General features: G+C 37.0%; 1 protein-coding gene across 2 annotated transcripts; it reads left to right on the top strand.

Moving 5' to 3' along the window:
• The first annotated feature begins 414 nt into the window (after positions 1–414).
• On the top strand, positions 415–15,155 carry si:ch211-207i20.2 (uncharacterized protein LOC568537 homolog). 2 transcript variants are annotated; one of them, XM_052113076.1, is made up of 5 exons: positions 415–717; positions 1,563–1,725; positions 1,855–1,913; positions 2,063–2,162; positions 13,552–15,155. In XM_052113076.1, the coding sequence occupies exons 1-5, from the start codon at positions 526–528 to the stop codon at positions 14,568–14,570; spliced, it is 1,533 nt and encodes a 510-aa protein (XP_051969036.1). In that variant the 5' UTR covers positions 415–525; the 3' UTR covers positions 14,571–15,155. The 2 variants fall into 2 exon arrangements, with proteins under 2 accessions (XP_051969036.1, XP_051969035.1); XM_052113075.1 differs by having other exon boundaries at positions 1,557–1,725.
• The last annotated feature ends 1,708 nt before the right edge of the window (positions 15,156–16,863 follow it).

Genomic DNA, 16,863 nt, shown 5'->3' with positions numbered 1-16,863 from the left:
TGATTTCTTATTTTTCTTTTATTAATATTCTTTTGCTTTGGTTTAATATTTTATAAATAGAACAAACTTTGTTTTTACTTTTATTGTGGATGTGAAATAATAAAAATTATAAAAGGGTTTGTTTTCTTATTCTAATAGGGAAGCTGTGAACACGTTAAATCTTGTCGAAAGGTACAGTCTTCCCCACTGTCACCCTTTTGTGATTTCTACTGTGCTCTTGCTGTATAAAAAATGTTTACGCTAAATAACGGATTGTCTTAAATTTAACATAATATTTAATAACATTAAATTCACATTTAAATGTTTTCCACAAAAGGGTTTAGCTCAGCCAAACACAGAAATATATACAGTATAAATAACAAAGAGCCTTTATTATGTAATTTGTTACACGGAATCTAATGCTGGGTACTTCCGCTTACTGCTTGCCTACGGTGTCTTAAAGTATCCCTACTCGTGTTTGCAGAATCATGATTAGCATTTAGTTTTTAAGTAAGAAGAGGTGTGTGAACTGTATTTTCAAGCAGAATGTCGAGTAGTGTGGCGTTACAGGCACATGTGGCTACCGTCATAGAAGCGTTAATTCACGCTGCGATCGTAGAAATGAGCAAACTTATGGAAGAAGATACCCTGTCTTTTATAACTCGTGATATTTCTTTGGAACAATGTGAAAACAAGGAGTTAAAGTCAAGATTGGCGGCAGAAAAACAGCAGAGGATGGTGAGATTGTTAACTGATGTGATATATAGAGATCTGCGACCTGGAACCTCATACATGCGACGCGCTTTTTAATGTGTGCATATATTATAAAGATCATTGAGCTGGTCTGAGCTCATATGAGCGCATCTGCTTTGACATGCTGTTTGAACAGCTGTTTATTCTTCATCAGTGTAGTAGTAACTTGATATCCGTGTTTCGTTAATAAGCTGTTGCTTTATGTTGATAGGCCTATGGGTTTAGTTACTTTTAAAAATAAGCATGGCATCAAAAAAAAAAAAAAAATGTATATCTTGGGAGTACCATGTAAACACAAATAAATAGTCATATATGGTAAACGTTTTTAACCATAGTATAAGGGAGACTGGGGCTAGTAGTTACACATTCACGTTTTGTGACAAAATGCCCTGACAGCATTTCTTCTGATTCCACTGCACCATTGTATGGCAAAAGTATTTTAAGGGGTATAATTAGTTTTCTTAATGTAAATTGAAGTGGTCTATCAATATCTATAGAGCAGGGTGGTAGATATAATTCAGATAATAGATCATATAATTTAATGATGTCAAATATAATGAAGTTATTAAATGAACTCATAAATAAACAATTAAAAAAACTTTTTTTATAAAAGGTAACTGCAAACAGATAATGTATGCTATCCATTGAAAAGACTGTTGATTTTGGAATTACTGTAACTATGTAGAATGACCACTTCAGTTAACTAGCCAAGTTGGCACAGTAAACGCTCAATGCCATAATCTCCAATGACTGTATATTGTGTGATTAAAGTGCCTGGTCAATATATCTTTCTGTCAAAAGTCATTTGTAACTTCTTCTTTCAGAGGCAGTTTGCATCAGTCATGGAAGTTTTGGGAAATGAAGCTCTTGGGAAAATAATCAAACTGTTTGATGAAGCTAAATTTCTGTTGAACTTAGAGTGCAAAACATTTTCAGGCAAGAGGATGAAGCGGCCAGGCAGCATCCTGAACATACTATCTGTGGGAGGACTGGGTGGGTGCTTTCAAAAAGTTATTTTTAATTCTTGTGATATAATCATACTTGCTCTTTCCACTTTTGTCCAAAGGTATAAATGTTTAACAGAAGATAGAATTGCTTTTTATAAACATATTTTCATTTTAGAAGAGGAACATTCTTATGATGGAAGTGGCAGAAGCATGGAGACCAGAACAAGAACTGAGGTAGACTAAACAACATACACTTTCTGTGACCTAATGTTATAGAAAAAATAAATCAGTCATTATAAGTCATCTTGATTCACTGATGATAAAGGAATATCAGTTCATTTATTATTAATAACTGTGGATTAAATCTACTTTTATGTCTGCAGTCTGATGAGGCAGCAGAGGACCGTCCAGAATCCCCAATGATATTGGCTGTGACGATCAAAAATGAATTTGGAAAAATTGACATGAATTCCATCATGACTGGTATGTTGTTTAATTGTTATTTATTGCCAACATGACCAGTTTTATGGAACGTTACTTTTAAAAGTACAGTACTGTGAAAAAGTTTTAGGCACATATAATGTTTCACAAAAACATTTGTCTGAAGATGGTTATTTATATTTTAAGCTTTAGTGTGTCAATAGGAAATAAACATTTTAGACTCCCAACCATTTCTTTTGCGTATAGAAAAAATTAGAATAGAAGAACAGGGAGCCCTGCAACAGATGGCATGTTCCCCACAGTGCCCCCCACTGAAAATGGAGTCAATCTGAGATCACATAAAGAGACAGAAGCAGTTGAGACAATCTAAATATATAGAAGAACTGTGGAGAATTCTCCAAGAAGCTTGAAACATCCTATCTGCCAACAACCAAGAAAAACTGTGTTCAGGTGTATCTAGGAGAATTGGTGCTGTTTTAAAGTCAAAGGTGGTCACACCAAATATTTATTTAGCTTTTTTATGTTTACTGGACTTTGTATGACATTAATTGATAAATGAAAACTATTATTTATGGCATTATTTTTGAAGACAACCTCACTATGTAACATTGTTCCCAAGTGCCTAAAATGTTTGCACAGTACTGTAACTTGTTACAATATTTCATTATGAAAATTAACTTAATACATTGTCATTTTTTTTATTAAAGTAAAACATTAAGTTACTTTTGCATTGCTTTTTCTCTTGTGGTATAGTTTGCATACATAGGCTATATCATAAAACGTACATTTCCTGATTTTTCAATATGGTATAAAGTTATACGTCAAGTTTTCACCCTAAAGTGACCTTTTTTGCAAAAATTGTCTTAAAGATGCACACCAATTATTATTATAATTTTTTTGCATTTGTCAGAAAAGACAAAGAAATCGTGAAAAAAAAAATGGTGCACTATTTCTCCCAGATGCAGCTGAAATTTAATCAAAGCACAAAATTAGCATTTAGAGCAGAATTGTCTGTTATTTTAGTGGATTAGTTGTATTAACCTGAGCTGCAGATGTTCTTGCTTCTCATAAGTGTCCCTGCATGTTGATATCAGACACACTGAAGAAGATCTGTGAACTTCTCACGCTTTTGTCTATATCTAAAATTTTTGCGATTGGACGGATATCCTATTCGATTATCTCCCCATTAATTGACTAATAGCAATTTATACATGTTGATTTACATATCTGAATGAAAAAAAAAAACATGAATTCCTTAACATTGCAATATATGTTTATTGCTCTTAAAATTCCAAAATAAAAGACTATACAAGTGCAAAATAATGCATTCTTAGTCAGAGGTAGCATTCAATAAAACCTTGAAGCCTTGAAAACACATAGGCCTAGCTTACTGAAAAAGTGCATCTTGTAATTCTTCTTTCAGATTAAAATAACAACAACTTGATGTCTAGCATTCAATAAAAAAATAAAAAGGTCACCCAAAATACTTGTTTAGAGCAATTGAAAGAATACAGTAACCAATATAAACTTGAGGGCTTTAAGCTAATACAGAGAGTGCTTTTCCAACAAAAAATAAATAAAAAATAACAGCGACAGTGGGAGCCAGCAGCCTGTCATGGCATCCTTCCTGAACCAACAGAATTGAACATTTATGTTGAAAACACATAGTCCTAGCTTACTGAAAAAGTGCATCTTTTAATTCTTCATTCACATAAAAATAACAACAACATATAGTAATACACTCTGCCACTCACCTTTTTCTTAAACTCAAAATTCAAAAATAAAATTCAAGTAAAAGTGTACAAGAGCAAAATAATGCATTCTGATGTCTAGCATTCAATAAAAAAATAAAAAGGTCATCCAGCCACCCTTTCTTAGAGCTATTGAAAGAATACAGTAACTATTGTAAACTTGGGGGCTTTAAGCTAATACAGAAAGTGCTTTTCCAACAAAAAATAAATAATGAAAATAAACATTCAGAATTCAAAATTTATGTTGAACATAGGCCTAGCTTACTGAAAAAAAGCATCTTCATTCACATGCAAATAACAACTTACACTCTGACACTTTCCTTTCACCTTAAGAATAGTGTGTGTGTGTGTTTGTGTGTGTGTGTGTGTGTGTCATTCAAGACAAAATACAGTGCATTGCCGTGGTGCTAGAATGGAAGGCCATCTCCATTTTGCAAAGACGACATATCACCGAATTGTTTCCTTTTAAATGAAAGAATTCCCATACTTTAGAGCAACGAGTGCATGCCGCCTTGCACTTCTGATAGTCTGTGTTGCTACTACGCGCCATCTTTGTTTTGGGTCTGACGAATCAACGCGCATAAAATACGTTGTCCCAGCCCTAGGTGGTGCTTTTCTGCTGCCGGGACGCATACAGGGTTAATTCGCTTTTACACATCAAATGTGATGCGGTTACATGCGTTTTTGACCACACAAGCATGTGGTTTTTGTGGTCCTATCACAAAATGTTTTACACCCTGTTTAGACTTGTATTCAGCACTGACCATATGTAATCTGATCACCAAATACGCATCTTAATTAGAGGTCGACCGATATAGTTTTTTTCAGGCGATGCCGATCTTTTGAAAGCCGGGTCGGCCGATGGCCGATTATTGCTGCCGATTTATTTTGGCCGATATTTGGCCGATATGTGCTTCTTTTTAACCTCTTATTTGAAACTTTTATTTGAAAGATAAAATGTAACACAAATAATTACTTAGGATAGACAAAATTTCTCAACAAATACATTTATTGAACACTTGACCAATCTGCACTTGTAGACTTAAATTAAAAATGTATAATGTAAAAACATATTGTATAAATAATGTATAACAAATATATTAAATAAACAAAGCAGGTGTTACGAACTGCTCCGAGACACGAAGGTTGAGATCCAAATGCAGCTTTAATTAAGGGGCAATCCAGACACGTAATCCAATATTCAGAGCATCCTAGAGAAGCACAGGCATAACTAGGGATGGGTATCGTTAAGGTTTTAATGGTATTACTATCTTACCGATACTGCTTATCGATCCGGTACTTTAACGGTATTCTTAACGGTTCTTTTTGTTTTATATATATATATATATATATATATATTAAACAAAGATAAACGTTATATAGGCACAGTGATTTAATTTCAGGAAGGTCTACTAACATTACTGTTCAGGTGTGGTCTAAAAAGAAATCTAATAAAGTAATCAATTGTAAAATAACACTGCATACTTTATCATAGATAGATTAATGCTCATTAATGCAGAAGTTATTCATTCAAGAGCTGTAAGTGATTTTCTCTTTGCCTTTTGTTGTTTGATTCGCAGTAATGGCTCAATTGTCAGCATGTTTATTAGACAGCTTCCCCTTTAAGACCGAGTCTAATAGGCTCCTGATGCAGCATATTTTCTCCCAACTATTTCCATAACTACGTCCATTTAAGACATAAACTGTGTTTAAGTGAATCTCCAAGCCGGTGGTTTTGACATATTTTTGTGTATATTTGTTCGTTTAGACGCGCACATGAAACCCAAAGTAGCCTATACTTTGCTTGTCTCTTTGCGGTGTGTTTCGGAGCGCGCACCGCCTTGGGAACGGTATCTCTTGCACTTTTTTTATTATTAAACGCGTCCCGCAATTTAGCAACAGTAGCATTTTACAACAATCACCGATCGTGCTGATTCTGACGTTAAGTTTGAGTTTTAGGGAGAAATGTCAGTGCACCGCTGGGAAGGGAAGGAAGTTGTGCTAGACAGAATGCGGCTTATGTATAAATATTCTTTTTATAATCTTTGGAAGGCGAAATCTAAAATAAAATCAGACTAATATCACAGATCTAAACCAGGCTACGTTTGAATGTTTAGTTCTGTCCTCCGTCGTCACTCATTATGCAGGGCTCATGTTGTGCTCTCTGTGGCACCGCGTCAGCAAGATCTCTCTCTCTCTCTCTCTCTCTGACTGCGAATAGCTAAATTGCATCACAGACAAATGGTTTCATATTATTATACATAGAAATGGCTGGCGGGATAAAATAATTTTCTCTTTATAGCAATAATAAATGTATTTTCTTAATTTCTCCAGTACCGACAGCAGAACCGATGACGTCCGAGCTTACCAAAGCCAGTCCTTCAATAGCCTATAGTGCGTTGGTATCTTTTTTATTACTTATTTCTCTGCATTGAGTGACAACCCTCTCAAATATAAGACACACAAACAGAACAAATACAAGTCTCAGATTCACTGTCTGTAATTGCAAAATTCTTGCTTAATTATTGTGATATGATAGCAACCCTTCTGCTGTGATAATGCAACTTCAACTACACTATCAATATCCAAAGTAGCCGAACGTCATGTCGCCTATCGCGTTTGTCGCGTTTATTCTTGAAGTTGGCAGTAACATATCAAAAGTTTTTAATTAAATATAAAGAAGTTATACAAATTTAATCCTTACTGTTTTCTCCAAGGAACTTAGCTCCTTCCTTGAGGTCTGCTCACTCTGCTGGAAAATGACTCTAGGGACAGTGTGCGGCCGACCGATTAATCGGTCGACCTCTAATCTTAATACCAGGTGGAAACGGGGTCACTGATGCAGGATTGTTAGCTGAAAACCAGCTTTTCAGAGTAGCTTATTTTAGCCACTCTATTCTACTTGGTCAATGTGTTTTTGGCCTAATTGTAAGATTTTAGTCCCACTTCTGTAAGCATCCTCTTTGGCCTGACGAAACTCTCAGTTTTGCTGTAAATCATAGTTTGTCATTGTTGAATGTAAATAAGTCCTTGTATGGAGGATGGATGCACATATCCTCACAGACACTGATGTTGCAGTAAATGTGAACTCGTCCAGGCTACAGCTTCAAAAACACTCCAATCAGTGCAGTCAAAGCCTGCTTGTAGTTCAAGCTCTGCTTCATTGGTCCAACTCTTTATAGTCCTTACTACAGGCTAAGCTTATTTAAGTTTCTGCCTGTAGGTCTGGAGAAGATGAACCAGAGGGAAAGATATGCATAAGAGATTAGAATATTCATCTTCAACCATTGGATAGGGTTCTAATCCAGGTCCATTCAGTGACCTTTGTCATATATCTACAGCTCTGTAGGTCAGCTAAACGTGTTTGTGTAGTATTTATCACCAAGAAATAAACACCAGATGAAGATTCTGCCCCTGATTTTGTGCTTACATCCTTAACATTCTGAGCATTATTGACATTATCTTGACACTTTTGTTCAAATATTGCATCAGTTCCCACTTTTGTGAAACTTGTCCATGCAGAGCTTGTTTTCCGTGACGTGACTTGCGTTTATACTATACTTATTTATACTAATTGTAATGGTATTTGTGATTTGAAAAAAATATTTAAACTACAAAAATTACAAATTAATTATCTTAATTATTCAAATTAAAAAAGTTAAAACCTTTTAATAATTTTTTATTGTTTAAAATTGCTAGCCGATGTCACTAATCAGTTGTCAACCACATCAAGACTAGTCAACCATTCTTGCACATCCCTAATGCAAATGAGCGACATTCGGGAGTGACTACCAATGGGAGAAAAGGCTCATGTCATCTGTCTCCTGTGACATACTGGTATTGAGTGCAGGCAAAACAGAAGTTATAATATTATAGTTGAAGTCAGAAGTTTACATACACCTTAGCCAAATTCATTTAACCCTTGTGTGACCTTCGGAAATTTTTTTCGATAATTTTGGCTTTGTTAATGCCAACGAAATAAATTTTGCCAAAGTTGTGTATTTTTGGGGGAATTTTGATATTTCAACCTCAGTTCCTAAAATACATCTAGTCAAGTCAATTTTATTTGTGTAGCGCCTTTCACAACACACATCGTTTCAAAGCAGCTTTACAGAATATCAGCATTAACAGACGATAAAACTGTAATGTCTATAAAGTCGATTAATCATCGTTGTGTAATTTAGATAAAATACGATTTTTAATAGTGTTTAAAAATAATTAAATGATAATTGTATTAATAACCCCAGTGAGCAAGCTGTAGGCTGACTGTGGCAAGGAACACAAAACTCCATAAGATGTAGATTAATGGAGAAAAATAACCTTGGGAGAAATCAGACTCACTGTGAGGGCCAGTTCCCTCTGGCTAACATTATGAATGTAATGTAAATATTAATTATGTATAGGTAAAATCATGGTTTAAAATTATTAAACTAAGTGTTAAGGGTCAGTGATTAAACATCGATTGTGTTTGAACTGTAAGATTAATGACCAAAGTCTTTGAAGTCCATCTTGATTAATTGCAGAAGTTCACATAGATGCAATTGTCCTTGTTAATTGGCTGATGAAGGCTTTTGTTGGCAATAGTTAGTCTAAGCATTTCATTTCAAGATCGTAGTCCATAAATAGACTGAGGTGATGCAGGTTGGAGTTGGCATCATTTCATCCTCTGAAGTCCGTCATAATAGATTGAAGTGATGTTTGGCTGGCACCGGCTGCATTTAGTCATCATCATTCTGCGACATGTAGCAGTGGAGTCCAACATGATGCAGGAATGGTGCTGGATCCAGCCGGTTCTGGTGACCTCAGGATAGGAGTCCCGAGGTTGAGACAGGGAAACAAATAAAAAGATGTAAGCGTAGATGCCATTTAATTTATTGCAGAGTTAGAGATCATGCTCAATGTTTCTGGTTTCTGGTTCCGGCAGACCCAACTAAAGCAGCCTAATTGTGGGTTGGAGGATAAATTAGGTGTATGCCTGGCTAAATAGATGAGTCTTTAGTCTAGACTTAAACTGAGAGAGTGTGTCTGCATCTCGAACAGTGTTTGGGAGACTATTCCATAGTTTAGGAGCCAAATACGAAAAGGATCTTCCTCCTTTAGTGGATTTTGATATTCTAGGAACTATTAATAGGCCAGAATTTTGCAATCTTAATGAACGTGTTGGAATATAGCGTGGTAGATCATCACTTAAGTACTGCGGAGCTAGACCATTCAAAGCTTTGTACGTAGTTAACAGAATTTTAAAATCAATACGGAATTTAACAGGTAGCCAATGTAACGATGATAAAATGGGGCTAATATGATCATATTTCTTGGTTCTCGTCAGCACTCTGGCTGCGTTTATTTATTGATCTTGCTGGATATCCTCCCAGTAATGCATTACAATAATCTAGTCTTGAGGTCATGAACGCATGAATTAGTTTTTTGGCATCAGCAACCGAGAGCATATGCCTTAATTTAGCAATATTTCTTAGGTGGAAGAATGCTGTTCTACAAACATTTGTAATTTGATTTTCAAAGGACAGATTGGTATCAAATATAACACCTAAGTTCTTCGCTGTTGAAGATGATGTAACAGTACATCCATCTAGTGTCAATTTACATTTACATTTACATTTATGCATTTGGCAGACGCTTTTATCCAAAGCGACTTACAGTGCAATTATTACAGGGACAATCCCCCCGGAGCAACCTGGAGTTAAGTGCCTTGCTCAAGGACACAATGGTGGTGGCCGTGGGGTTAGAACCAGCAACCATCTGATTAACAGCCATGTGCTTTAGCCACTACGCCACCACCACAGGTTTAAAAATTTATATTTTAGTGGCTTATTTTGGGGAAATTTCTGGCCATCCAATCTTTTATTTCATTAATACACTCTGCTAATTTTGAGAATTGTGAAATCTCATCAGTTTTGAAGAAATATAAAGTTGTGTATCGTCCTCATAGCAGTGGAAACTTATTCCACGATTCCTGATAATATCTCCCAGGGGAAGCATATACATGGAGAAAAGCAGAGGCCCTAAAACTGATCCCTGTGGCACTCCATATTTTAATTTTGTTTGGTTTGACAATTCCTCATTTACATAGACAAAGTGGTAGCGGTCTGCTAAATATGACCTAAACCATGCTAATGCCACTCCACAAATTCCAACATAATTCTCTAGCCTAATCAAGAGAATGTCGTGATCTATCATGTCGAATGCAGCACTAAGATCTAAAAGCACTAGAAGCGAAATGCAGCCGCGATCAGATGATAAGAGCAAGTCATTTGTAACTCTGATAAGTGCAGTCTCTGTACTGTGATGAGGCCTAAATCCTGATTGAAATTCTTCATATATACTATTTCTCTGTAGAAATGAACATATTTGGGAGGATACTACCTTTTCTAGTATTTTTGACATAAACGGGAGATTTGAAATCGGTCTATAATTAGCAAGTTCTCCAGGATTAAGTTGTGGCTTCTTAATTAGCGGTTTGATAATTGCCATTTTAAAGTTTCTTGGGACATGTCCTAAGCATAGCGAGGAGTTAATGATATTAAGAAGAGGTTCTGATATTACAGGAGATACCTCTTTTAAGAGCTTAGTTGGTATAGGATCTAACAAACAAGTTGTGGCTTTTGATGTTTCGATAAGTTTTGTTAGCTCTTCATGACCTATGATAGCGAAGGATTGAAGTTGCACATGAGGGAAATTATTCGATACTGTTTTATGAGGTGCTATGACAGATGATTGCATAATTCCAATTTTATTTCTGATTATTTAAATTTTATCTGTAAAGAAATTCATGAAGTCATTACTCTTGAGCTGTGACATAATATCTGGTTCGGTTGAGGCTTTATTCCTAACCAATTTAGCCACAGTACTGAATAAACATCTAGGATTGTTGTGGTTATTTTCTATGAGTTTTCTAAAATATGCCGACCTGGCAGCTTTGAGTGCGTGTTTGTAGCTACAGACACTATCCTTCCATGCACCCTGAAATACTTCTAATTTTGTATTTTTCCACATGCGCTCCATTTTCCGAGCTGCTCTCTTGAGAGCATGAGTGTGATCATTGTACCATGGTGCAGGGCTTATTTCTTTAATTTTCTTTAATAGAAGTGGGGCGACAACATCAAGGGTGCTAGAGAAGACTGCATTTAAATACATCACAGTGTATCTATAATACACTGTGTACACAAAATAGTTACACTCAGGACCAAAATGTCCCCATTGAAACCAATTAAAACAGTATTTGATTTGATTGGTTGCAGTATTTGATCCCAGTGCCATTAACACATAAAATCATGAATTCTACGTAATTATGCTTTCATTCTTGAGCCCTGGGTTCAAATGTTAAATTTTTTATATTTTCAACCAGATGGCACCATTTTTCTCATGTTTAGCCTATGGAGCAAATACATGCTTTTTTCATATTTTCTGTTTGCATTATTATAGAGTACTGCAGGCCAATTGAATAAATGATGCAGCTAAACTTTAGTGAGTGTGTTGGTATGTGTGTTTTGAGAAAAAACTGTGTAAAAAACAAAATAACAGTGGCATTATATAAACAAACTGGCATTTAATGGGTTAAAATCCTGAAAATGAATAAATATTTGGTAGTTATGATCAGGACCGATGTTGGTTAAATTAACTAATTGAAAGTGTAAAATAATATTATGGCAGTTTTTTGACATTGACATTTTTGTCCTCGAAGGACCTCTTGAGTAACTTTATTTTTTTATTGACGCACAAGGGTTAAACTGGTTTTTCACAATTCCTGACATTTAATCATAGAAAACATTCCCTGTCTTAGGTCAGTTAGGATCACTATATTAAGAATAACATTTCAGAATAATAGTAGAGAGAATTTATTTCAGCTTTTACTTCTTTCATCACATTCGCAGTGGATCAGAAGTTTGCATACACTTTGTTAGTATTTGGTAGCATTTTGGCCAATTCCTCCTGACAGAACTGGTGTAACTTGAGTCTTTGTAGGCCTCCTTGTAGGCCTCCTTGTTCGCACACACTTTTTCAGTTCTGCCCACAAATTTCCATCAGATTGAGATCTGTGCTTTGTAATGGCCACTTCAATACCTTGACTTTGTTGTCCTTACCTTTAGAGTTATGCGTGGGGTCATTGTCCATTAGGAAGAACCATTTGTGACCGAGCTTTAACTTCCTGGCTGATGTATTGTGATGTTGCTTCAATATATCCACATAAGTGCACCAGTCCCTCCTGCAGCAAAGCACCCACCCCCACAACATGTTCCTGCCACCCCCCTGCTTCACAGTTGGGATGGTGTTCTTCAGCTTGCAAACCTAACCCTTTTTCCTCCAAACGATGGTCATTATGGCCAAATAGTTCAATTTTTTTTTTAATCAGACCAGAGGACATTTCTCCAAAAAGTAAGATCATTGTCCCAATGTGCACTTGCAAACTGTAGTCTGGCTTTTTTTATGGCAGTTTTGGAGCAGTGGCTTCTTTCTTGCTGAGCAGCCTTTGAGGTTTATTGATATAGGACTAATTGTTACTGTGGATATAGATACTTGTCTACCTGATTCCTCCGGCATCTTCACAAGGTCCTTTGCTGTTGTTCTGGGATTGATTTGCACTTTTCGCACCAAACTAGGTTCATCTCTAGGAGACAGAATGCATCTCCTTTCTGAGCGGTATGATGACTACGTGAACCCATGGTGTTTACACTTGCGTACTGTTATTTGTACAGATGAACGTGATCCCTTCAGGCATTTGGAAATTACTCTCAAGGATGAACCAGACTTGTGGAGGTCCACACATTTTTTTTTCTGAGGTCTTGGCTGATATCTTTTGAATTTCCCATGATATCAAGTAAAGATGCACTGAGTTTGAAAGTAGACCTTAAAATACATCCACAGGTACACCTCTAATTGACTCCAATTAGCCTAATTGGCTAATTGCCTAAAAGCTTGACATTTAAAAATAAAATGTTTTCAAGCTGCTTAAAGGTTATCTTGGTGTATTTAAACTTCTGACCAACTGGAATTGTGATAAAAAACAACGATGAGTGGAAAACTGTTTCAGAAACTGTCTACATTCTGAGTGAGTTTGATTCATACATTGATAGATCATTTGACTTGTTAATGATATGATGCATTGAGGGTCTCAATATATCTTTGTTTTACCAGCGGTACATCTATTCTGTGATCTGGTTTTCGGCCAGGTTTGCAGTCCACCAATAACATTAAAGCTACAGAAATGGGAACACCCAAGAGCAACTTCAAAGCACAGAGACTAGCATCATCAATTGACAATGTCGCTAGTGGTGTGAACAGGGCTTTAAAGTCCCTGAGAATAGTAAATGAGTCCAGGTGTTGTTGCTCCATGTCCGTGATCTGATCAGCTGGCTGTTGCAGCACTGTGCTCACACACACTTGTGATTTATTTTAATAAAGATATAACATTCACGGAGTTTGATTTTTGTATGTGTCTCCGGCTGCCCATTATCTCGCTCTACCGCTGATCAGCTGATTCAGCGCCAGCCGTGCTCCATCACGGTCCGGCCACACCCTCCTCCTCATCACAATAGCCTTATCAGTTACTTGGAAAAAGTAATCATATTACATAATGTGTTACATAGTAGTACTCACAACACTGAAAAATTACCCTGTTCCTGCTGAATATTTAAAAAACTGCTTATTAATTGCTTTCCTTTCAGGTCACCTAAATGCTGTTTCAGAAGATGGAGTAACTTCTATTTTACAAGAAGAGGGCTGTGAAGATACTCAAAATGTCACTGCTCACCATGGAAAGAGGTCCTTTATTTGTTCTGAGTGTGGCAAGAGTTTCTCTTCTCTAAGTAACCTCAGATCACACCAGCGCATTCACACTGGAGAGAAGCCCTTTGGCTGCGTTCTTTGTGGCAAGGCTTTTGCTCACAAACAGAGTTTGTCTGACCACCAACGTGTGCACTCAGGGGAGAAGCCCTTTGTTTGTAAGGTCTGTGGCAAGTGCTTTGGGAAAACGGCACATCTCAAAACCCACGAAATAATCCACACTGGCGAAAAACCATTCAGTTGCAACGTCTGCGGAAAAAGATTCAACATAGCTCAAAATCTTGCCAGGCACCAACTCACGCACACCGGCGAAAAGGAGTTTAGATGTTCAATCTGTCAGAAAAGTTTCACAAGGGCTATAACTCTAAAAACCCATCAACTGATCCACACTGGTCAGAAACCGTACTCTTGCGTGTCATGTGGGAAGGCGTTTCGCCATGCCGTCAACCTGAAGAACCACGAACGGATTCACACGGACCAGCGGCCATTTAGTTGTGACTTGTGTGGCAAGACTTTCCGCCAGGCTGTAAATTTGAAGATCCACAAACGGATCCACACCGGAGAGAAACCTTTTAGCTGCAAGGAGTGTGGAAAGAGCTTTAGTCAACAGAGTAGTCTGATTTCACATGGACGCACTCATTCTGGAGAAAAACCCTTTGGTTGCAATTTCTGCGATAAGTGGTTTAACAATACCAACAGTCTAAAGCTGCACCAGAGGATCCATACTGGTGAAAAGCCGTACAATTGTGAGTATTGTGGCAAGTGTTTTAGTCAAGGTAGTCACCTACGCACTCACAAACGGCACGTGCATGGCGGGGGGAAGCAGTACATCTGTGATAAGTGCGGAAAGAGATACGCAGATCCACGCAATCTGAAGGTGCACAAATGCGTTTATGCATAAACGCATATAGGCCACATTTATTATGATAGTTGCAATCAAGTGTAACAATAGTTTTGAGCTGTGCAATTAGAGATTTCATTACAAGATTGTGGACTGTGGAGTGAGCTGATATTTTAAACAATAAAATTACATTTCATAGTTGTCACAAGCGTAATTTTCTAATTCTTATTACAGGTTATATCCTGGGTTAATAGTTGCAATTTATTTTGAATGAACATATATTCTGTACCTTTCTTTGCTTATGAAATGACAACTGAGACAAATTTCTTTTTCAGATTATAATTAACAAAGCTTGTATACCAGTTGTATTAATGTTTGATACCTGTAATATAAGTAGTTATAGAAAAATTACAACCAAGAAAAGAAACAACTGGTTTTGATGTCTAAAATTACAATGATGTCTAACACACTTCATGCATATATTATAATGTATTTTAAAACGGAAGATGTCAAGCTAAATTCAGATTCCATGAATGTTTCCATATGGTTGAATACATTTATTATTGTTTTTGCCAAAATATTTATATTTAATTTCATGACAATTTTGCAAAATACAGAATCTTTTTTCATTAAAACATTGCTTAACTTCTGCTGGGATCTCAATATGCTTTTTCTTGTAATACATTATACAACAGAGCACACTGCCAAGATCACTGGATCTGCTGACAGATGGCTACTTAAGTCTGGAGCTCCCCAACTCTGCGCCGATAAATCATTTGTTTAAATTATTGTTTCGTCACAAATTAACTATATTTGCTTCTCGGGTTTGTTTGTCACTGTAAGATGTCTAAACGCCAACTTATACCATCCTCCCCGGAATAAATCGGCTAGAGCCAGGTAATGAGCTGCACAGCATGGTGGCTGACGAACTAAAGGCTCAACACGACATCGTTCAGGAAATATTTATGGAGGAATTTAAACCAGTTGACAAACTAATTGTTTTTTTGGAAAAAAAGAGACGAGATCGATTAACAACAACTTTGAAAACATTCAGACAGCGGTTCAGAAAGAAAAGCAGGTTTCGGTCGAAATTAAGCTAGCCGTAGACCTGCTTCAAGACAAGATGGCGAGACTGGAAGATAAAGAGTAGTCAATGCAACATTCATCTTGTCGTCCTAAAAGAAGGTGTAGAAGACAGCGACCCAGTGGGTTTCGTGCAAGCACATCTATCTCTGTGGATTCCTTTTCTTAAAAGCAGATCAGTAGAGATAGAAAGGGCTCATCGCATCTATACCGCCGATAGTAACAGGAAGGGCCCACGTACACTGATCTTTAAAGTGCTTCGATTTCTGGACAGAAATGTGATTCTCAGAGGAGCCAGAGATGCAGGCCAAATACTCCATAAGGGCAGCCTTCTCTTTTTTCCCAACTACAGTAAACAAACCGCCATGAAAAGGCGTGAGATGATAAAGTCTAGGAAAAAACTCACACAGCTTGGGATCCCCTCATTCATGATCTACCCCACTACAATCAAGGTAACGCAATGCGGATCTACTTCCCTGCTTGAAACTCCGGCAGAGGTTGGGTCTTACTATCAGGGATCTGCATCGCCTCCAACCGCATCGCCTGATGCGCCGCCTGGAATGATAGTGGACCCAGGAGCCAACACTGTATTGCATTCTGACTAATGTTACCCAGCTGAACTTGAATGCAGAGTTGGACTTTGGACTGAACCGATCAACTTTTATAGCGGCCACGTATCCAGCCGTTATCATTATGCAGGCAGGCAGGAGAGCTTGTTCTACCCCTCCGCTTACTGCCTTTTCATTAAGGTCTTGTTGTTGTTCCTTTTAATATTCCAGATCGCCAGTATTATACTGCGTCTCAATGATTATCACCTTGTAATATGCAGTGACTTGAATGCGGTGCACGCGCCCTTATTTGACAGGTCCCAGTTTTCACCATCTGATTCTTTCTTTTCAGCTCGTCACAAGTTACTCACGCATCGATTCTCTGCTCATATCACCTGCTTATATGCCATACAGTGCATCCGGAAAGTATTCACAGCACTTCACTTTTTTCACATTTTGTTATGTTACAGCCTTATTCAAAAATGTATTAAATTCATTATTTTCTTAAAAATTCTACAAACAATACCCCATAATGACAACGTGAAAGAAGTTTGTTTGATATCTTTGCAAATGTATTAAAAAATTATTAAAGAAATCACATGTACATAATAAGTATTCACAGCCTTTGCCATGACACTCAAAATTGAGCTCAGGTGCATCCTGTTTCCACTGATCATCCTTGAGATGTTTCTACAACTTGATTGGAATCCACCTGTGGTAAA

The sequence above is a fragment of the Xyrauchen texanus genome, chromosome 40 (assembly GCF_025860055.1).
Source record: "Xyrauchen texanus isolate HMW12.3.18 chromosome 40, RBS_HiC_50CHRs, whole genome shotgun sequence".
Lineage (NCBI taxonomy): Eukaryota > Metazoa > Chordata > Actinopteri > Cypriniformes > Catostomidae > Xyrauchen > Xyrauchen texanus.
The sequence above is the reverse complement of the archived record's forward strand: the minus strand, read 5'-3'. Positions and strand labels throughout refer to the sequence as shown.